The sequence below is a fragment of the Eutrema salsugineum genome, unplaced genomic scaffold (genome assembly GCF_000478725.1).
Source record: "Eutrema salsugineum unplaced genomic scaffold, Eutsalg1_0 scaffold_4, whole genome shotgun sequence".
Taxonomy (NCBI): domain Eukaryota; kingdom Viridiplantae; phylum Streptophyta; class Magnoliopsida; order Brassicales; family Brassicaceae; genus Eutrema; species Eutrema salsugineum.
In genome coordinates, this window is record NW_006256686.1 from 293,086 (window position 1) to 316,317 (window position 23,232).

Genomic DNA, 23,232 nt, shown 5'->3' on the forward strand with positions numbered 1-23,232 from the left:
GACCTAATGCAAGATCCTAAGTTCTAAATCAATGCTTAAAGACCCAAAATGTATGCAAATGAGACATGATTTGGACTTAAATATGTACACTAAATGATGCATTTTATGAATATATCAACTCCCCCGCACTTATATTTTTCTTGTCCTCAAGCAAAAAGAACAAATGAGAGAGAGGTTGTGAGTTTGGGAGTTTACATTTCTTTAAAGAGAGAGAGAGTAATCATGAAAAGTGTTCAACTCAGGGTCCTAGTTACTAATTCTAGCCATGCTCATCACCTAGTGAACCAAACTCAAGTGTCAACCTTCACAAGAATTCCTAACTCCAGCCCTTTGACATTCATTTACGTATCATGTGGATCATGATCATGCAAATCATGTGAACTCATTTGGCAAATGGAAGAGGTTATGAGACAAAGATAATCTCATTCAAAGCTTATGGGTTCAATGCAGCTCAAGGGATCACTCAAGAAGGAATAAACTTTAACAGAAGGCTAAGGGTAAAAGTCAACTGATGCATACAAGAGTAGAATCCCATATACTCAATGCCCCAAGTTGGTCTTTCACCTTAACTCTAAACCAATGAAGAACACACCTAAGCTACCCTTCTCTGAAGGCAATCATTGCCTTATCAATCCACTTCTCACTTCACTCTCATTCTTTTCCTCACCAAGGGTTTCATCTTTTCATTCTCAAACTCAGGCTTTGGGGTCTAAACCTTTCATTTAGGTCTTTCTCACATCGCATTGTCTAGCCTCTTTTCTTTTCTCTTTAAACATTTGAGCCTTTTTGGCTTTTTTATTTCCTTTAACTTAGAGGCTAGACTAAAACTTTTCAAAACACTAGAGCTTTCTTTCTTTAAACAACATACCCCGAACCGATTTCTTTTCTTTTCCATCCCCTGGTTCTCATCTCAAACTCTCTCTTTTCCACTCAGTGTTTCCCAAGGTCCCTTCCTAACCTATTCTAGACTCATGATGCAGAGCTAGATCTATATGAAACTCTACTCTTGTTGCCCTAAACCCAACATTTTCTGTCAAGTTTATTGAGAAAAAGGCCTCACATCATCTCTCACTAAAGTGTGTCAGGCTTCAAGGAAGGTTTGGTTCAAGGCAGGGAACTGTCTCAAAATTAGAGAACAGATATTTGAGCTAGCAAAGAGTGGTAAAAAGGGATAAGAGAGCTCAAATATTTTATGGTACCCATGAGTTCACAATGACATGCACAAACATTAGAATTGGATTGTCAAATTATGGTTTTCACTTTAAACAAGGCTGGAGTAAATCACAACTTGATCCCACTAACACAAAAGCATTGAGACACTAGTTCCAAGCATGGTGCACTCTTGATTTCATACTAGTTTTGCAAGCAATAGAGAATTAATAACTAGGGCCATGAATTCAAGTTCTTAAGATAATCCTCTCCCAAAGAAACCTATCATTACTCCCATGGAAGTGATGCAACCTATATGATTATGCAACTAGACTCAATCCTACAAATGTGAATGCAACTAAATGAACATTTTTTTGTGAAACTTTTTCAGATTTTTTTATTTTTTTAGTTTTTTATATGCACTTAGATACAACTATATGATCAATGAGACAAGACTCTAAAATAGAAAATAAGATCAAAGAAGACATGATTAGTATACATAAAACCCCTCCCCCACACTTAAATAACACAGTCCCTTGTGTTATAAAAATATGAGAAAGGAGTGAAAAACAAAGATGAATAAAAATGCAAACTGAAAAAGATAAGGACTAAATGCTAAATTACTAAGAGTTTGGAGTGTTGACCTTTTTTACTGAATGGAGGTGTTGACCTTGAAGGGAATGCCTGCTGCTTTGAACCATCTTGTTGGAACCAAGTATTCCAAAATGCCATTTTTGTTCATGGGCGTGCAAGAATACCTCGGCATAGCCATGCCGAGGTAGTTAGGCTGAGGGTGGTCCGTTTCTGGGTTTGGTGCAAGGGTACCTCGGTACAGGCTCAAGAACACTTCGTCATAACACTCTCGAGGCATCACACCAATGTTACAACATTTAATAACCCCTCGGTGTGCACCACCTCGAAGTGTTTGGTCGAGGTCACTTTTCCTTCGGTGATTTTACCTCGGCTTAACATAACGAGGCATCTTGGCCGAGGCTGTTTTATGGACTTAGCCTATGGAAGAACAAAATCTAGACCTCGGTAATGATCATGGCGAGGTACTTGGCCGAGGTATGGAGCTTTTCATTCGGTTTGAACTTTCAAAGTACCTCAGCCTGGCTTGTACCGAGGCTGTGGTACCGAGGCCATCACCCATGCTTCTTTAAATAACAAGGCAGCCTGCCTTAATACCTTTTTGCACTTGTTCCTTCAAGACATCAAGCAGGAACACTTCCTAGAACCTGAGATCACTTAACAAACCCATCAAAATATTCCAAAAACACTAAAGAAAAGATTAAAAAGATTTATATACAAGGATAAGCTTGGGGTGTCTCCCAAGAGCACTTTGTTTTAAGTCACTAAGTTTGACTTTGGAAAACTTGTTCTTAGTTTAGGTTAGGAATAGAATTGATGCTCCTTGTCTTGTCCATGAAGTCAAGTGTGATAGCCTTGTTCATCATCTCTTGAACACCAGATGACCCTTTGTCAATGAGCTCTTGTGTGAGGATTGCCATGACCTTAGCAAAAGGTTTGGATCCTCCATTGCTTTGGACCTTGTATTCCACAGCTCCACCATCAAACTTCTATGGAGTGAGAGTTAAGACTTGAGAAGATGACCTAAGAGTGAATGGTTTGGTGCTTGTTGGGTTCTTGTCTAGAGACCCTGAACCATTGCCTTTGTTCCTGCTGATCTCTTTCTCAATTCATGTAGGAGATAGAGATTTCAAGCAAGCTAATGAAATTCCCTTCAAACTCAAGATCAGGCCTGATCTGTTCAAAGTTTAATCCCTAAGATACCCTGCAAGAGCACATATGTGCAGTTGTAGTATTGTAGGGGTCGAACCACAGAGACAAGAGATCACTCAATAAACCTAATAGAATTCGAATTACGCTAAGCAGAAATATAGGAAATAGATAGCGATGCAACAAAAAGTAAACTAAGCATCAGTAAAAACGTTGTAGGATTCAGATGGATGGAGATTAGGGCGTTTCTCAGGAAATCAATGAATGCAGATCAATCGATTAGTCAGGGTTCAGGTTTAAGCACAGTTCTTGAACTCGAATCACAGAATTATAATTAACTAACTTCCGTTGTGAGAATTATCTAAGTTAAAATTCTAGAATTCCAAATTCCTTTGTAAATCCTACAGATTTAAACCAGCTTTAATGCACAAGTTTGATATGTTCACAAAGCATTTAAACCAAATTCCTTTGCGAATAGCTACTTTGTTCACCCTAGGTTCTTTCCAGTTATTCAATTACACTTCCGTGTCAATTAAGCAACCAAAGATCTAAGTTCTAGGTGCTCAGTCCTGAATTAACTTTAAGAACAACCTATGGTGAATAACTAACAGATATGAACCCTACCGTAATCAATTAATCAAACATTCAGAGAAAACCTTAATGAAAATCCTAAACCTAACAAGCTAACTACTCAGACATGGATATTGAAACAATAAACATGATTGAATAGATTGCAGTAAATAAAATGAATAAAATAAATAAAGGTGTTCGAAATCTTCTCTCTAAACGAACAGAGTTCAGACTTGTCTCCCCAAGCTCTCAAAATCGCAAAAAGCCTAAAGCACAAAGATGTCTTGCTCGAAAATCTAAGGTGTCATTCAAAAGAGACTAAAAACCCTATTTATATATATAAAACACGTTTTGGGCTTCTCTGGATACTTCTAGGCCCAACTCCTTCAAACAGGAAACAAAATCACGTTTTCTTTATTTGTTTGACAAGTGTCGAGCGTCATTCTCCATGGTGTCGAGCGACACCAATGCACATGATTTGTCCTTCGCGAATTTGATCCTGATTTAGCTCAAAAGTGCTCCAAAATCACCAGTTAAGCTCCAAACGTACCTATGACCTGTAAAAACTCCAAAAGACTCGAAAAACACTAAAAAAACTCTATAAATAAGACTTATACCAGGGTTAAAAACCATAAAAATATGATATATCAACTCCCCCAGACTTAGCATTTGCTTTCCCTCAAGCAAACAAAATACCAAATAAGAGAAGGAGGTTTAAAAACAAGGAGACTCAACCTTTCACTTGAACATCGCTTTTGACCGATCACCCTGCAACACAAATACTGCTTCATCATTCCAAATCGAACCACCATGTACTTCTCCGCAGACATTCACAGCTTCCTAGATTAAGTCCAAAATTCCACAACATTGTCCATAAACCCTCATCGCTGGATCTCAGTGATGATTTAAATGCCAAGAACCTTCAAGACTCTTTCCCGTACTATACTCAAACAAATCAGCCATAAACACTTTGGTACTTTTCTCTCCCCCAGACTTGTTCTTTTCGCACTCTCAACATTTTTTTAATGGCATATACACGATAAGGGTAAAGCTGCGAGTACTGATGGTGTTTGCCATCGAATCCCCGAGTTGTCCCCTTACCTTGTATCAAAGGTTTTCAGCGAATAGTGGGGTCATAGGAAAGTTTCCTACCCCTCGCTTCCTTCCTTTGTGTGATCATTCCTACTTAGAAGTGAAATAATGGGATCCCTGGAAATTTTCCTAGCCCTTCACTTCTAAAAGATAATCATCTCAATCTTTTCGCCTTTTATTTCTTTTTCTTCACCTTTTTTAACTCGTCAAAAGGGAGAGAAGCACCAAGATAATATTTTACACAGGCTTTCATTTGTTAAGTATGAACGAGGAATCAAGCTCTATGAACATCAGTCACATCAATGAGGTAAAAGAAAGAGTTCAGAAATTAGCTCAGGTTAGTGGACTCTGTTGGAAACATGGACGCCTCTAGTCAACTGGTCAGCCTTTGGATTTTTCATTAGTCAGATCTAGACTGAATCTGCAACAATGGTCACTTAGATGAAAGGTCAGCACAATAGTTCCAGGAAAAGCATCATAATCTCCAACATGTTTTGACTCAAAAACAATTTGACATGACTGACTCTTAAGAAAAATAAACACAATGTCATCGACTACCTCCCCCAGACTTGAACAACACTGTCCCAAGTGTTATCTAGTCCGAAGTTGGTGAAAAAAAAGAAAGGAAACAGAGAAACACAGTAAAAACGGAGAACTTACCTGGCTGCAATGATGGTGTCGACCGACACTGATGATGTTGTCGTGCGACACTTGTTATCCTCGTACCGAATTGTAGCAGACCAATCCGAATTTCTGGTTTGACTCCGGTTTCCTGATTTCCTAATTTTTTTGTTTTTAATAAACAGAAATAACTGACAAGCGACACTGAGAGTGGTGTCGCGCTACACCAGTCTCTGCTTCACTTAAATCACGAAAACGAAAAAAACCAAAATCAGCTGAAATAAAAAGACATATGTACAGACTTACCAGTGGATTACCTTCCACCAAGTGCTTGTTGAAAGTCATTAGCTTGACTTGATGGTGATTCAGGCAGGGGGTGCACCATCCAGAGGAACGATGTGTCCATCTGGAATTTCAGCTTTAGCCCAGTAATTTTTCACCCTTTGTCCATTCACTGTGAACTCCCTGCTGCCATCTGGTGTGAGGAGGACGATGGCACCATAGGGTCAAACTTCCTTGACTATGAAAGGACCTGACCAACAAGAATGCAATTTACCATGAAACAATTGCAAACGAGAGTTATACAGGAGTACCTGGTAATTCAGTTCAAATTGCCTGGAAAGGATTTTCAAGTCGTGATACGCCTTGGTCCTCTCCTTGTATAGCTTCGAATTCTCATAGGCATGGTGCCTGATTTCATCCAACTCATTCAGCTGTATTAGTCTCCTCTCTGCAGCAGACTTGGTATCGAAGTTCCTCATCTTTATTGTCCAAGCTGCCTTGTGTTTGATCTCTACTGGAAGGTTACAAGGCTTTCCATAGAGCAGGTGGAAAGGCGTGGTACCTAGAGGCGTTTTGAACGCTGTCCTGTACGTCCTGAGTGCATCGTCCAACTTTGCAGCCCAGTCCTTCCGAGTTTTACCCACTTTCTTCTCCAAGATCTCCTTGATCTGTCGATTTGAGACTTCAACCTGTCCACTCGTCTGAGGGTGATAAGGAATTGCGACTCGATGATGAACTCCATGTTTCCTTAGGAGTTTTTCAAAAACCTTGTTAATAAAATGAGAACCACCATCACTTATAACAATTCGAGGCACTCCAAATCGAGGGAAGATGATGGTCTTGAACATCTTGAGAACCACTGAAGAATCATTGGTGGGGCTGGCAATGGCTTTGACACACTTAGATACATAACCAACTACAACCAGGATGTACTTTTCCAATAAGAAGAGGGAAAAGGACCCATGAAATCGATACCCCAGCAATCAAACACTTCAAACTCAAGGATATTGTTTCAAGCACCGACAAAACCATAAGCGCCCCTTGTTTCAAAGAGAGGAGGACGAGTTATTCACATTTCATTTGATGGTCAGAGGCAAATTGAAAGCTAAGCAGTGGTAATTCTAAAGATTCCCCCGGGGAAAAATTGATGAAATTCTGTGGCGTCTCATGTCGCTTGCTGATCTTTCCTCTCCTCTGACAAGCATTAGACTGCGAGATAAAAACATGTGTGTCATGAAACATTGTAGGCCACCAAAAGCCTGCTTGAAGAACCTTAGACACTGTTTTAAAGGTCGTGAAGTGTCCAGCATATTCAGATCCATGACAATGAAACAATTCCTCTGGAACCTCTGACTCTGCAATGCTTCTGTAAATCCCATCAGAACAGTGCTTGTACACATATGGCTCGTCCCAGTGATATCTCCTTAGCTCTCTCAGGAACTTCTTCTTCGCATAGCCTTTAAAGTTTTCAGGCTCGGCCTCTGCAGCAAGATAGTTGGCATTATCAGCATACCATGGACGGTTGGTAGCAGATACAACAGCTGAACTCATCGCAGGAAGTCTGCTTCAAATTTGAGAAATCTCTGTGTTCATCTGCACAAGGTGTCGTGTGACACTAGTGGTGGTGTCGTTCGACACTAACGTTTCTCCAACTTAAAAAGCCTGTAATTCTTCGTCAAATCTGCTCTGAAACCCTGTTTCAACATAGTAAACGTTCTCTTCTGGCATAAAATCATCTATGGGTACGTCCTCTTCAACCCTGATGCGTGAGATATGGTCTGCAACTCCATTTTCTACTCCCTTCCTGTCCTTAACCTCAATGTAGAATTCCTAAAGTAAGAGAACCCATCGCAGTAGCCTTGGCTTCACATCCTTGTTCTGCAACAAGTATTTGAGTGCAGAATGATCTGTATGCACAATCACCTTTGATCCCACAAGGTAGGGATAAAATTTTTTGAATGCAAAGACCACAGCTAGTAACTCTTTCTCGGTGGTCGCGTAGTTCCTCTGAGCATCATCCAGGGTTCGACTAGCATAGTAAACTGCATGAAGTTTCTTGTCCTTCTTCTGTCCCAGAAAAGCTCATACCGCGAAATCACTGGCATCACACATCACCTCAAAAGGCAAATTCCAGTCAGGGGCTGCACAATAGGCGCGCTTATCAACGCCTGTTTGATCTGTTCGAAAGCAGCAAGACACTCATCTGTGAACTCAAACTTGACGTCCTTACACAGTAGAGCAGGAAGTGGTCTTGCAATCTTGCTGAAATCCTTGATAAATCTGCGATAGAACCCAGCATGTCCCAAAAATCTCCTTTATGGATACTCCTCAACGATTGCGTAAAGTCTTCCCGTCCTATTCAGCGTATGGGTCTTCATAAAAAATCAAGAGGATTGGGTCAGACTTCCATAACACCTATAATCAATGGATTTGGATCAGTGATATGAAATATATGGCCAACAGAAGATGAACTGTCTCGCAACCATTCCAGTCCCAAGACGAAGCTCTTCCCTTCCGATTCACTTTACAGGGCATCCATCAAGATTTTAGATCATTGAGTCATCTTCCTAGAACGTTTGGAATCATCCCATTTGTAGTGTTGAGTTGAAAGATATCGCAGTTGGGAGACAGACATGTCCCACAGCAACAAACTAGAACCTCCCGAGCCGATGCAATGATCAGTTTACGGTAAGACTTTTCTCACCCCGGATGCACCCAAGTTCATCATTAAATTTGCAGGAAATTGAGCTGCCTTCCCTCTGGAGCTTGCCCCGAGTCATTTAGAGTCATATCCCACAAGTTATGCAAGCTCAAATGCAAGTTGTTTTGAGAAAATGAGAATAGGTACGACATGGCTTTGCAACTGGGCTAACTCGCAGCAAAGAGTGTTTAACTCAGGCAGTAAGCTGAAAATTGAATGATGCGGGTGATCTGCCTCGGAGTAGGGTAAGGATTTCCAAAGCTCAAAATATTCCAAGTCTAAAATAACCTGCAACATGGGAGTGCTTGTGAACAAGGAGATGAACCATGTTGCACCAACATTTGTTTGGGGCTGCGACATGGCAGTGCGAGATGGATGATGAGAAGTAACATGTCGAACTCATACTCTCTTGGGGCTGGAAACTTTGAGTTGTGAGTGAGTGCGGCTTGGGGTAATTTCTTGAAGGTGTAATTTCTTGAAGGATGCGAAATGGGAGTGCGGCTGAAGAAGAAAAAGAAGTTGATCCACAAGAACAAGCCTCTGGCAGTGCGACATGGTGGAGCGGGTGAGCTAAACCAAGACCATCTCGCACCATGGACTCCAAGACCCAACTGAACCGGGTCAGTATCCAGTTTTTTTGGGCTAACCCAGTCCAAATCAGACTCTATAAATACTTTTTAGGGTTTTTTTTCCAAAGACTATCTCATTTTCCGTTAAGGTTTTAGCCACTTTTGTGTAAGAGACAACTAAAGAGAGATACCTCCTTTCCTTTCTTTGAATCAAAAGTGTTTGAAAACTTAATCCATTATATCTTATCATCATAACTATTCATCCATCTTCTTTTCTTTATCAACTAATCATGCTTAACTACTCTTCCTGCAAAGGAATCAGAGAGTTAATCATGATTAGTGAGTAGCACCTCATTAGGGTTCTAGATATGTAGGTTAGGGTGCTTAGGGGTTTAATCAAGGTTGCTTAGGGCTAGATTTATGCATTTATGTCTCGCTTAGGTGATATTAATGCTGTGTTTTAGATGATCTCTCTAACCAAGATCTTTGGCATTTCATCCACCCTATAGATGTTTGATGAAATGCCTAAACCAGCTAACTCAAGAGCGTATTGTTTGATTCAAATGGAAATGTTGTTTTGAGCATAGATGGTATATTATGATTGGTGTTTAATGCATTTCTTTCATTGTGCCTCTAATGATGATTAGGTATGAGCAATGTTTGGTTTAGTGTTTTGATGCTTGAAAAGATTAAGACTTGATTTGAATCCTATGCTCCTGAGATCATTCATCATTATTGTCATTAGCTCCTTGATTAGACCCTGATGCACCTTAGCCAACTATCATGTCTAAAGCTCTATGTTTCATCATATTCATATCATCTTCATTTGCTGTCTTTGTTTACTGCCTTGTTTCAGTCATGAATCTTGTTTAATTGCAGTTCTGTCACTTTTTTGAAATCGAAACCATCTTGTTTGTTTGGATTAAGAGTTGATCACATAGTTTAGTGAATTAAACTCCATACATTGGATTGATATCCTTTGTGCTATAACAGACAAATGGGATTGATACCAAAAGAGCCGCAAAAACTCTTGTTTATCAATTCGCGTCGTTGCCAAAGTGTGGAAGATTTAGCATTAGTCTTTGGTCATTTATCAAGTGTTTTTGTTTTAATGATAAAATTTTTTAGTTCTGTCTTTAAAGAATCAGGCTTATGAACAACAGGCCAAGAACAAGAAGCAGAAGTTGTAATCTATTAGAGCCCTTCATTAACAACATTCAGCTGCTTGATAGAAGATATAGAAGAGCAATAGAGAGCATAGAATCATCAGCAGCAGGGTATTGATTAGCAAGGGGATCAAGCAGAGCACCAAGCTCAAGTTAACCAAAACCAGGCACCCAGAAATGAGCAACAGGCTTTTGTGAACCAACATATGGCTGCAAGGAATGAACATCAGGCTCAGGTGAACCAGGAGAACCAACACCAGAAAAGGAATCACCAGCCTAAAGTGAGGAATCAGATTTTTGTGGGTGCCAATGACAGAGGAAATGCTCACCAGAACAGGCAAGGTATCCAGGCTCCACCTGTGGAGAACAACAATTTTGAAGTCAAAGCCTCGCTCCTCATTATGGTCCAGAACTCCAAGTTCCATGGCCTGCCTATGGAAAACCCCCTAGACCATCTTGATAATTTTGACAATGTTTGCAACCTTACAAAGATCAATGGTGTGTCTGAGGATGGTTTCAAGCTGAGACTTTTTCCCTTCAGTCTGGGAGATATAGCACGCCAATGGGGGAAGAATTTCACTAGGGTTCTATTCAGAAATGGGAGCAATGTAAGCTGGCTTTCCTCTCAAAGTTCTTTTCCACCTCAAAAAAAAAAAAAAAAAAGCTAAGCTCAGGAATCAGATCTCTACCTTCACCCAACATAACAATGAGACATTTGGTGAAGTTTGGGAAAGATTCAGGAGCTACACTAATCAGCGCCCTCACCATGGGTTCTCTGAAGCATTATTGCTTAGCACTCTTTACAGAGGTGCTCTTCCCAAGATCAGGAACCAAGTAGATACTGCCTCCAATGGGAACTTCTTAGCAAAGGAGATCATTGCTGCCATAGAGCTGGTTGAGAATTTGGCAATGAGCAATACTTATGGGGAGAAATATGATAGGACTAATAGAGGAGAAGGTTCTAGTGAAGAACAGAGACTGAAAAAGGATATCAAGGAGCTCTAACTCAAGATTGACAAATTGTTAGTTGCCACTCAAAAGCCTGTAAACTATGTTGGTGAATTTGATGGCAAGCTCCATGTTTTGAGAATGTGAATAAAGATGTTTTGACTCGGGAGGAGCTACACTACATTGGGAACCAGAACAAGTTCAACAGGTTCAATAATTACAATCAGAACCTGAGCTATAGAAACCCAAATCTAGCTAACCCAGGAGACCAAGTGTATCCTTCTCAGCAAGTTCAGACTCAGGGTTATGTTCTAAAGAACCAATTCCAAGGAAATTACAAGGGCAGAAAGCTTTTCAACCAAGGAAATTGAAAGGAGTTAAATAGCGTCCCAAATCAAGTCAGTTTCCAGCAACAGAAGTCATACCCTCCAGGAGTTGGACAGCCACATGTTCAACAAGGTACTTCTCAGAAGCAGGGTCCAGACATCAGTATAGTTCTAAAACAGCTTCTATAGGGACAACAAAAACTGAATTCTCGAACCTGTGAACTCATTTCCAAGATTGAGATACTAGAAACCAAAATAAAGACTCTTCAGAGGAACAAAAGCATCTCCACCTCTGAATCACAAAGCTCTCTACCAGGCAAACTTGTTCCAAACCCCAAAGAGTATTGCAATGCCATATACTCAAAGTGATGAGAACACTGCTGCTGTTTAGGAAATTGAATATCTTCTTAATGGAAAATTCTCTAATGAGTTCACAGGTTTGAAAATTCTGAGCATGAGGACGCCATTATAGAAGATTATGAGAACCTGTTCTATGATCTCAATGAGGACATTGAGAAATAAGGTGGGGAGGCAGCCTGTTTTTGATCCGAATTGGAATTATTTTGTTCAGAAATGGAATGATTTTGTGTCTGTTGAAACAAAGGGACAACAAGTTGATCAAGAAAAGTTCAAAGATAGAGTCTCTAGACTTGATTCAACAATGGTGAAGCCTACATCCCTTCCAAAGCTAGGTAACCCTGGGAAATTCACTATCTCCTGCTCTCTTAGAGAATTCAACGTTGAGAATGCTTGGTGTGATCTGGATCAAGTAATAATGTGATGTCTCTAGACATGGTAGAGAAACTGGGGATCAAGACTTTCAAGCATCACCCTACTTCAATTACTTTTGGAGATTCCGACTCAAAAAAACCATATGGGATCCTTGAAGACTATCCACTAAGGGTTGGTGAATGCTTAATCCTCACTGACTTTGTAGTCATGAAGATGAAGAAAAACAAGGAGCTTCCTCTATTTCTTGGAACTCCATTTCTGAACACCACAGGAGCAAGAATTGACTTTGATACCCAAAGAGTGGTGCTCACAAAGGTAAGTCTCTTACCCTGTTAAACCCCCATCAGCTGATTTTTGTGGTACTGTTTTTGGAGAAATGGATGAGTTCAAGAACTATGAGATGAAATATGTGGGAAGCATTGGTATCCTAGGAGAAGCTCAATCCCTTCCAACTATGGAGAAGAAGGAAGAACCCCAAATCAAACCTGACTTTAAGTATGCAGACGGGGATCTGTTTATTAGGGAGGAAGCTTGCTTGATCTCTTTTTCCCCTATACCAAATGAGGAAGAGCTGAGCAGCAACAAGGGCAATGGTTCAGGATCCAAAAAAAAAAATCCAAAATGCACCAAACAATCCACCCTTGGATCTTCTTATCAAGCCCTAACTCTCACTCCATGGAAGTTTGATTGTGGAGCTGTAGGCTACAAGGTTCAATGCAATGGAGGATCAAGATCATTTTCCAAGGTCAGGGCAGTCCTCACACAAGCAGTTCAAGAGCTGATGAACAAGGGCCTCAGGTTTGTATTCAAGGACAAGGGATCTGATGGTGTTCTAGAGCTGATGAGCAGAGAATTCATGCTTGAATCCATTAACAAGATAAGGAGCATCAATGCTTCTCCTCACCCTCACAAAGAAAAGAGTATGAAAAGTCAAACTTAGTGACTCAAAGATCACCCAAGATGAAGCTCTTCCCTTCTGATTCAGTTTACAGGGCCTTCATCAAGATTTGAGAGCATTGAGTCATCTTCCCAGAACGTTTGGTTCCCATTTGAAGTGTTTAGTTGGCAGATATCGCATTCGGGAGAGAGACAAATCCCGCAGCGAGAAATCAGAATCTCCTGAGCCGATGCAAAGATCCATTTACTGGAAGGCTTTTCTAACCCGGATCCACCCAAGTTCTTCATCAAAGTTGCATACAATTCAGCTGCCTTCCCTCCGGAGTTGAGGTATCTTAATAGAAGAGAAGGTTGAGGTATTCATGGATGATTTCTCAGTCTATGGATCCTCCTTCTCTTCATGTTTGTCCAATCTTTCTCAGGTCTTGAAGAGATGTGAGGAGACAAGCCTTGTTCTGAATTGGAAAAAGTGCCCCTACATGGTACAAGAGGGAATAATGCTTGGACACAAGGCATCAGAGGCACACACTAAGGTGGAAAAAGCAAAGGGTGAGGTGATGGTCAACTTAGAGGCTCCTAACACAGTGAAAGGGATCAGAAGCTTTTTGGGTCATGCTGGGTTCTGTAGGAGATTCATCAACGATTTCTCCAAGATAGCAAGGCTATTGACAAGGTTGTTGTGTAAAGATGTGGACTTTGCATTTTGAGGTAATGACAGATGCATCAGACTATGCTGTGGGAGCTGTTTTGGAGCAAAAGAAGGATAAGAAGCTGCATGACATATACTATGCAAGCAGAACTTTGGATTCAGCTCAGGAAAAGTATGCCACAACAAATAAGGAGATGCTTGCTATAGTCTTTGCTTTTGACAAGTTCAGGAGCTACTTGGTGGGTTCTAAGGTGGTGGTCTACACAGACCATGCAGCTCTTAGGTACCTAATGACCAAGAAAGATGCCAGGCCAAGGCTTTTGAGATGGGTGCTTTTCCTGCAAGAGTTTGACATGGAAGTCCAAGATAACAAGGGCATAGACAATAGTTCAGCTGATCATCTTTCAAGATTAATAGTGGATTCTGAAGTCCCCTTGAATGATTTACTGCCTGAAGAGCAATTCATGGTGATCAAGTTTATCTAGAGATTAAGCAAGCTAACACCATCAGAGAAAGAAGCTTGCCTTGGTTTGCTGACATAGTGAACTACCTTTCTTGTGGTGTGGAGCCACCAGAGTTGAATGCTTATCAAGGAAAGAAGTTCTTCAAAGATGTGAAAAGGTACTTCTGGGATGAGCTCTACTTGTATGTGCTCAACAAAGACCATTTGTATAGAAGATGTTTGGCTGAGGAAGAGGTGCAGCCAGTTCTACAAGAGTGCCACGGTTAAGCATATGGAGGGCATCTAGGGGCTTTCAAGACTGTTGCTAAGGTTCTCCAATCAGTGTTTTGGTGGCCTACCATGTTCAAAGATGCACAAAGTGTGGTTTCAAGCTGTGACTCTTGCTAAAGACAAGGCAACATCTCAAAAAGGAATGAAATGCCTCAAAACCCCATCTTAGAAGTTGAGATATTTGACTGTTGGGGCATTGACTTTATGGGGCCATTCATCTTTTCTCATGGGAATCAGTATATCTTGGTTGTTGTGGACTATGTGTCCAAGTGGGTTGAAGCCATTGAAAGCCCCACCAATGATTCAAAAATTGTGGGCAAGCTGTTTAAGACCATCATCTTCCCCAGGTTTGGTGTTCCCATAGTTGTGATCAGTGATGGTGGGACTCACTTTGTGAACAAGAATTTAGTAGGTTTGCTAAAGAAGCATGGGGTTAAGCACAAGATAGCAAGTCCATACACCCGCAAACCAGTGGCCAAGTGGAGACTTCCAACAAACAGATAAAGACAATCCTTGAAAGGACAGTGAGTGCATCTAGAAAGGACTGGTCTAAGAAGCTTGATAATTCACTTTGGGCTTATAGGACAGCTTTTAAGACCCCCATTGGGACCTCACCTTTCAATCTATTGTATAGGAAGAGCTGCCATCTTCCTGTAGAGCTGGAGTACAAATATCTTTGGGCTGTTAAGTTACTCAACTTTGACATCAAAACTGCTCAAGAGAAGAGGCTCTTACAACTCCATGAGCTAGAGGAGATCAGGCTGAATGCTTATGAAACCTCAAAGATCTACAAGGAGAGGACAAAAAATTTGTATGATCAGAAGATCCTCAAGAGAGAGTTCAAGGAAGGAGACCTTGTTCTCTTATTCAACTCAAGGTTAAAGCTGTTCAAAGGCAAGTTAAGGTCAAGGTGGTCTAGTCCTTTCAAGATTTTGGAAGTAAGAAGCTATGGAGCTGTGGTACTTGAGGGAAAGAATGGAAACAGCTTTGTGGCAAATGGACAAAGGCTCTAGCACTATTTTGCAAGTGAAATAAAAGAAAGAGCTACCATAGTCTCTCTTGATGATCCCCTAACCCAGTAATGGTTAAAAAAAATTCAAACTTAGTGATATTAAAGGAAGTGCTGTTGGGAGACACCCCAAGCTTATCCTTGTATATAATCTTTTTAATCTTTTTTTTTCTTTCTTTTTATGTTTTTAAGATGTTCTGATAGGTTTTGTGAAGTGTTCTCAGGTCCCAGGTGACTTTTGGAGGCTGTGATTCAAGAACAAAGTGAAATGGAGTTTGTGAGAAGGCTGCGAAAGGACCTAAGGCATGAAAACTTGAGAGACGCCTGGTGTGCTACTTGGGATGTGCTACTTGGTCATACGAGTTGGCTCTGTACCACCCCATGCCGCACATTAGGAAAAGAAGCCAAGGCGTTCAATGGGTTGATCAGTGCGAGTTGGGGAGGGACCAAGTCGCACAATTACGCGCACTTCAGACCTAGATGGTCATGAGAGTTGGTTCATGAGCAAACCCAGTTGCACAGCAAGAAAAGAAGCTAGGACTTCCAAAGGGTGAAATGTGCGACTTAGGCCTCCGAGATAGATCATGAAGGTCCCAAGCCGCACAAAGACTCGCAGAAAAGACCGTGTTGAGTGTGCGAATCAGTTCCGATTCAACCTATGTCGAAGCAGCGTGAAAAGAAAAGGAGTCTCTAAGTGTTGGGATAGGCTACTTGGTCATGCGAGTTGGATTAGAACCTGCCTAAGCCGCACACAAGGAGAAGAAACCAGGACGTGCAAGAGGAGCACATGTGCGACTTAGGTGTGCGACACAGTCAAAGGAAATCCCAAGTCGCACTGATACTTGCGTTTTTGACCGAGATGGTTTCCCGAGTCAGTTCTTGATCAGACTAAGAAGCACACCAGAAAAGAAGGCCGGGGTTTTTGGAGAGGAGTTATGTGCGAGTTAGGTGTGCGGGACAGGAAGGGGACGACCCCAATTCTCACATACACGCGCAAAAGAAACCGAGTTGGGCGCGTGCAGGATGGTCAAGCGAGAGTATAAGCTGCACAGAGGATGTCTGGTCAACAAAATAGAGAAAGTCAAGCCTTGAGTGGTCAAACTGGATCTATTGACCAAAGGATAAAAGCATGCACCTAGTCCAATCACTCCTTCTCCTTCAAGAGAACACGAGTTTGCATTCTCAAACCCATTTTCTCATTTATTTCTTGCATATCTCTCTCATTTCTTCACCAAAATTGCTGATTCAAAGTGCCCTGAACTTGTTTTGTTTTGGTAATCTCACACTGTAAGCATTTTGATCGCATTGCATCATAATCCCATGGTATTCACTCTCTTAAAACTCATCTCTTCTCATGTCCTTAAATGATGATTATTGAGCTTCTATTGTGGAATCGGTTTTAATAGGTTGTTAGAGACCTTGGGATTATTTTCATAAATTCTAGGGTGCTAGATTATCATGAAAAACAGACTTCTTGCTTGGGATTCATTGTTCATGAGTTCTGAATATTGTTGCAAAATAATTCCATGAAAAATCAAATTTTCTTGAAAAAGAAATGAATTTGTTTCTTTCTGAGTCTTTGCTTTGCACTTATGGTTTGCATTGCTGTGAATTTATTGGACTGATGCTTGGCTTGAGAAACTTGTTCATGATCTTCAGAAATCGGTTTTTGCAACAATTTTTCAAATTTTTTGAGAACTTTGTGGAACTTGTTCTTGTGCTCACTAGTTTTTGAGAAATTCTTTTGGCAGATGACTGAGAGAACCAATGCCATTGCTCACGTGAAGAAGAGTCTTGCACCAAAAGACAAGACCTTCGTCTCAAGATCCTCAAAGCCAAAAGGGAACGGAAAGAGCACAAAGAAGGTGACAAAGTAAACCAAAGGTGAACAAGTGCCCAAGAGATAAAGGAATGATGAGAGGGCTTTGGTGGTTGCATCTGGCTCAAAGAAAAAGGGCAAACAGCTGGCAGTGGTCTCTGATGATGAGAGGACCAATAGTGATTTAAGCAGCTCAGCTGGGTGTTCTTAAGGTGCCATTCAAGACGCTATGAAAAGTGCACCAGAAACAGCTGACTTTTTGGCAAAGTTTCAGAAGTTTGGGGTCCAACAAGGGAGATTCTCTGATGTGGAGTTTTTGAAAAATATTAGTATCTTTGAGGATGTCAAAGTTCTGCTTGGAAACATGGGAATTGAGTCCCTTTTGGAGCTGAGGGAGATCGCTTATGAAGAGGAGTCTCAGGAGTTCCTGGCTTCCTTTGATGCTTTCATGTTTTACCCAAGAGATTCAATGAGAATTCTAGGGCATGGTCTTGGATATATGGAGTTTGTGGTGAAAGGAAAGACCTATATGGTGACATTCAAGGAGTTGGCTGAGATATTTGGGTTCAGTGCACCTGGAAACACACCTCTCTCAAACTAGGTGGCTCATTCCAAGGAAAAACTTCAAACTTTGTGGGAAACAATTGCATTTTGGAATTACAGAGCTGGTGTATCTAAGCCTTGTGGATCAGAAACCATGTGCTGAGATATGTTCACAAGATCCTTGGTCACAGCCTTTTCTTTAAGCTTGATGTGGGAAGAGTTCACAAGGGTGACTTGAATCTTCTTGATGTGGGTTTGAAACATTTGATGCCAACTTATGACAATGGGAAGCCTTTTGAAGGATATTCCTACAAACCTTGCATTGCCTCTCAATTAGCAAGGAGCTTGATGGCTTACAAGGAGACCATTTGGGATTCAAAGAGGAAAGATGTGAAGTTGAGCCCTGGTTGGGTTGTGACAAAGATTTTAAAGGCAAAGGGGTACAGGTTTAAGGAGAGTGAGGCAATATTTGATCTGATCAATGAAGCTCATCTTTGTAAGATTGGAATCTTCAAGGGAGAGTGGGCACCAAGCTTGCTTACAACTTCAAGAACTTCCAAGATGAAGCAATTTAAGTCCTCCTACCCAACCCCTCCCTCACCATAATCCAAGAGAAGTGCAATATCCACTTCTATGTGCTCAAGTAACAGCTCCACAATGTTCAAACTGACCCACCAGTTCTTAAGTACAAGAAGGCTTGCAAATAAGGCTTCCAAGGGAAAGAAAGCAGCTGCTAAAGCTAGTGCTGTTGGTGCTGATGATGATGGTATGCATCCACCTCTCAAAAGCTATGGAGGGAATATATACCGCTTTGATGATTACAATTGGGAAGAGCCAGGAACCTTAGGATTTAGAGCTAAGAAAAATATTGGTATCCTTTAGCAATGGTGTAAGTGTCAGGATAAAATGATACACAAGATGGCTAAGTGTATCAAAAAGATGAAAAACAGAATCAAGAAGCATGAGAACCCATGCAAGGAAGGATCTCCACATCCAGTTTATCCAGGCCTCAGAGAAGAGGTTGGAGAAAGCTCCACCACCTGCCCAGCATTGGTACCATACAGCAAAGCACATTGGGTGGATCCTGAAACCGTTTTTGAGGAGCCAAGCCTGCACTCTTGGGAAACGCCATCTGGCTTCACATCAAACCCCTCATTCTCTTTGGGGTCAGACTTCCAAAGCGACTAGGTACAACTCCAACCCTTGTAAATATGCATGTAGTTCTTGCTTTTTGACTTTGCATTTTGCTTGTTTTGGTTTGCACTCCTTTCTCATACTTTTATAAGACAAAAGACTGTGTTATTTAAGTGTGGGGGAGGAGTTTTATATTTGCTAATCATGTTTTCTTTGATCTTATTTTCCATTTTGAGTCTTGAGTCTCATTTATTCATATAGTTGCATCTAAGTGCATATAAAAAACCAAAAAAAAAATCAAAAAATCAGAAAAAGTTTCACAAAAAATGTTCATTCTAGTTGCATTCACATTTTTAGGATTGAGTCTAGTTGCATAATCATATAGGTTGCATCATTGCATGAGAGTAATGATAGATTTTTTCCTTGAGAGAACATCACTTTTAAAATTTAGTTCATGGCCCAAGTTGTTAGTTCTTTTATGGTTGCAAGACTTGGAAAAGATTTGGATCTGTGATACTAGCTTAAATTGAACTCAGCTCTAGCAAGTGAAAACCTTAAACTTGATTTTGAACAAGCTTGTGGATACTTATACATATTTGAGCTAGAAACCCATTTTTACCACTCTTTTCCTTAGCTTAAATAGCTGAAGCCACACTTTCGATCAGTTTCCACACCCTGAACCCAACCTTCCTTCAAGCCAAATGTTTGTGAGTGATTGAGAGGCCACCTTGGGTCAAACTTAGCTGAAAGTGTTAGGTTTAGAGCGCCAAGGGCAAGCCTCATGATGTTTAGTTCCATTAAATGTTTAGGGTTTAGTGTTCAAGAAAGAAAGCTCTTGTGTTTAAAAAGAAAAAGATCTAGCCTCTAAGTGAAAAAAGAAAGAAAGAAAGAAGCCAAAAAGGCTCAAGTGTTTAAAAAGAAAAGAAAAGAGCTAGATAGTGCAAGTAAGAAGAGCTAAGAGTAGAGTTTGGACCCCAAAAACTAGAGTATGGAAATGAAAAATGAATCCCCTAGTGAGAGAAAAATGAGTGAGAAGAGAGATTTGAGGCTCATGTGAGGGTGGAACTAGTGTGAGACTTTAGGTTAGAGGCATTTTAGGTAATTGGGTGAGATGAGTTCTTGCCCTTGTATGCATTGGTTGCTTTTTTCTTTTAGCCTTCTGCCAAAGTTTGATCATTCAAAGAGAGATCCCCTTGCTGCATTGAACACACTTAAGCATTGATGAGATCATTTTAGTCTCATAACCTCACCCTTAGCCAAACTTTGCTTGTTTGAACATGCATCACTTGATTCACATGAGAAAGAGCTTAATGAATGTTAAAGAGCCAAGGAATAAGAAAGCTTGTGGAGATCATTGTTGAGTTTGATGCATCAAAGTAAAGTCTTGCATTGCATTTTAGTATTAGCAACTTGGACCCTCAATTTGAATTCTCTTTGTTGTTACTTCTCTCTTCTCATAGGAAATATGAACTCCCAAGCATTCAACCTCTCTCTATCAATTGTTCTTTTTGCTTGAGGACATGCAAATGACAAGTGTTGGGGAGTTTATATGTTCATAAAATGCATCGTTTATCTTGCATGTTTTAGTCCAAATCATATCTTATTTCATGAATTTTAGGTCTCTAGGTATTGTTTTTGGACTTAGGGATTTGCATTAGGTCCAAGTGAGTGCTTTTGGAGGCTACTTGGAGCAGAGAGAGTGAACCAGGTGAAGAGATGGAGTTTAAAAGATCAAATATGGTGAAAACCAAGATTTTGGAGTTTTTCGGCTAAGGCATTGCACGGGAAGATTTCTATCAGCTAAGATTCCTTCGCAGGAAGCTTCCCGTCAACCAAAACGTGTACTTGGTGGAGAAGGTTTTATCGGGTGCTGATTATGGTCTGATCGTACAACCATGGGCTAAAACATGGCCAGATTGAGTTTGGCTCAGTAAAATACTGTACCCGATGAGGAGACTATCGGCTAAAGTTCTATGCCGAGGGAGATGAGTTTTACCGGGTAAAAAAGCTTACCGAGGAACAGATTCTCGGCCAAAAAGCTTACTGCGGTACATGAAGACTCGGTCAAAATCTCTGGTTCCCAACACGCATCAATGATCACTCGTTCGGGGAGCCTTGCCGTCTGATTCAGCTTTCGGGGTCTGCATAAAAGTTGGAGAGGATTAGTTCTTGGTTCTATAACAGTTGGAATTAGTGGATTCGAATCGGTGAGCTGAGAGTTATAGCCATCAGAAGACGTAATTGTCTCGCTTGCATTCCATACCGATCCGGTATGCTTCAAAGTTTTGTTCGACGATGTCCTTCCTATCCGATTCAGTTTCCGCGGCCTTCATCAATATTCAAGATCTTTGCGTCTTCTTTCCAGAACGCCTGAGATCATCCGATTTAGAGCTCTGAGCTGGGAGATAACATTTCCAGAACAAACACGGGTTTAGAAGCTTTCTTCGGATCTTTCCGGTGCACTTCAGAGATCAGCTGTCCGAGAGACCTTCCACTCCCCGAATGCATTTGTTTTCTTCACTAAAGTTTGAGATTGTTGAGTGTTCTTTCCAATGGAATTTGAATCATGCCATTTGGATCAGTATCCTGGAAGTTATGCCGCCCTAAACAAAAAGTGGTCAGAGAAGACAAGAAATGCTGTGAGATGTTTATGCGACTTAGTCAACTCGCAGCAATGAAGGATTGAGTTCTGGGTACAAGCTGCGACTAGAGATGTTCAGGTAAGGAAACTCTGAGCAAGAATAGAAACTTCCAACTCGAAATTTTTCTAAGTCCACAAGCTGTGCGACTTAGGTGTGCAAGTGGGAAGCTGTTAAACCATCTCACACATATGTTTGCATTTAAGACCGACTTGGTCGTGCGACTTTGAAGAGAAGGAGACCATCACGCACACAAGTTTGAAGACCTGTGCTACATGATTGTGCAAGTGGAAAGCAAGAAGTCCTGAACCGCACATGTACTCACAATTCAGACCGAGAAGGTAATGCGGCTTAGTCAGCAAGGTTTAAACTTGCAAGAACGCGTTTCCAGACTTCTGCGAGTTGGGCGTACGACTTGGAGCTAAGGAAGCCCATTGCACACTAGTTTTCTCCAAGATACGTGTTGGCTGTGCGGGTTGAAAAGCTGAAGACCTGAACCGCACAAGAACTCGCAGAACAAACCTACTTAGGCGTGCGGCTGAGGCTGAGGCTGTTAAGGCGCAATAGACAAGTTCCAGAGCTGTGATACTTGGCTCTGCGTGATGGGAAGGACCTGACAACTCGCAAACTGACACATTACCCATTTGAAGCCGGGTCAGTACCCAGTTTGTCCTGGGCTGACCCGGTCCGAAGAAGACACTATACATATGTTTTAGGGTTTTTCCCCAAAGGATACCTATTATTCCTTAAGCTTTTTGCCTCTTTTGTGAAAGAACACCTTTTTGTGAGAGAGATCTCCTATTTTCTGTCTAATCAAAAGAGTTTTGAGAGCTTTAATCGTCTTTTCTTCATCATCTATCATCCTTCTATCTATTTCCATCATATAATCATGCTTAACAACACATCTTGCAAAGGATTTAGTGTGTTAATCATGATTAGTGAGTAGTCCCCTAATAAGAGTTCTAGATATGTAGGTTAGGGTGCTCTATGGGTTTGATTAAGCTAGCTTAGGACAAGATTCATGCATCTTTGTTTTTGTTTAACCGATCTTAATGCTGGGTTTCCGAATATCACTTAAACCCAGATTCAAGACATTTCATGCACCAAAAGTGTTTGCTGAAATGTCTGAACCAGATAATACAAGAGTCTAATGTTTGATTCACATGAGAGTGTTGTTTTGAGCTTAAATTGCATATCATGATTGGTTTCTAATGCATCTCTTTCATTTGTTCCTCTAATGATGATTGGATATGAAAGAATGTATGAGATTGTGTTTTGATGCTTGAGAAAGATTGAAACTTATTATGAATCATGAGCTGCTTAGATCATTTATCATCATTGTTCATTAGCTGCATAGTTAGATCTTTAAAGCACCCTAGCCATCTATCATATCTGGAGCTCTAAACCTCATCATATCATATACATCATCGTTTAAGTCATCTTGCTTTGTTTAGTTTGCATCTTAGTCTTGCTTAATCTAGTTTTTAGTTTACTTAGTTGTTCTTGTTACTTGTTTGAAACATAAACTGCTTACTTTACTTGAATTAAGTAGAGACTCATATGAACTTGTGCCTGAACTCACCATTTAGGTTTGACACCCTTTATACTACATGATTAAGGGATTGATAACCCACTAAGAGCCTTGAAAACTCTTACTTGTCACCTGTTTAATTCTAGGTCTGACACTTCATGAAAACTTTTGCAACACTAACTATCTAGATCAGATACGAGGTGATTAATCAAGTATACATGCATTAAGAATAAGAATAAACAGAGAACATAGTTAAAATCCCAGATCTAAAAACCTAGATGTCTTATTCGATTACGAGAGTCCCTTTCAGGAACCTTACGCCCAACTCGGGATCTACTCAGATGGCTGAGGTTGACATCATCATTGGTTTTAATGAAAGCAA

The 23,232-nt window shown here is 40.7% G+C and overlaps 2 protein-coding genes and 1 non-coding gene across 3 annotated transcripts; 1 reads left to right on the plus strand and 2 right to left on the minus strand.

The window, feature by feature from the left end:
* Positions 1 to 2,531: 2,531 nt before the first annotated feature.
* On the minus strand, positions 2,532 to 7,005 carry LOC112084591. The gene is made up of 3 exons (XM_024153810.1): positions 6,727 to 7,005; positions 5,766 to 6,353; positions 2,532 to 2,729 (listed from the first exon to the last, which is right to left on the minus strand). The coding sequence occupies exons 1-3, from the start codon at positions 7,003 to 7,005 to the stop codon at positions 2,532 to 2,534; spliced, it is 1,065 nt and encodes a 354-aa protein (XP_024009578.1).
* A 3,551-nt stretch (positions 7,006 to 10,556) lies between these two features.
* LOC112084803 lies at positions 10,557 to 10,663 on the minus strand. The gene has a single exon (XR_002898463.1). It is a non-coding gene; the product is annotated as a small nucleolar RNA R71 (small nucleolar RNA).
* Positions 10,664 to 14,322: 3,659 nt separating this feature from the next.
* On the plus strand, positions 14,323 to 17,061 carry LOC112084593. The gene is made up of 3 exons (XM_024153812.1): positions 14,323 to 14,654; positions 14,759 to 15,134; positions 16,936 to 17,061. Exons 1-3 carry the CDS (start codon positions 14,323 to 14,325, stop codon positions 17,059 to 17,061), a joined length of 834 nt encoding a protein of 277 aa, XP_024009580.1.
* The last annotated feature ends 6,171 nt before the right edge of the window (positions 17,062 to 23,232 follow it).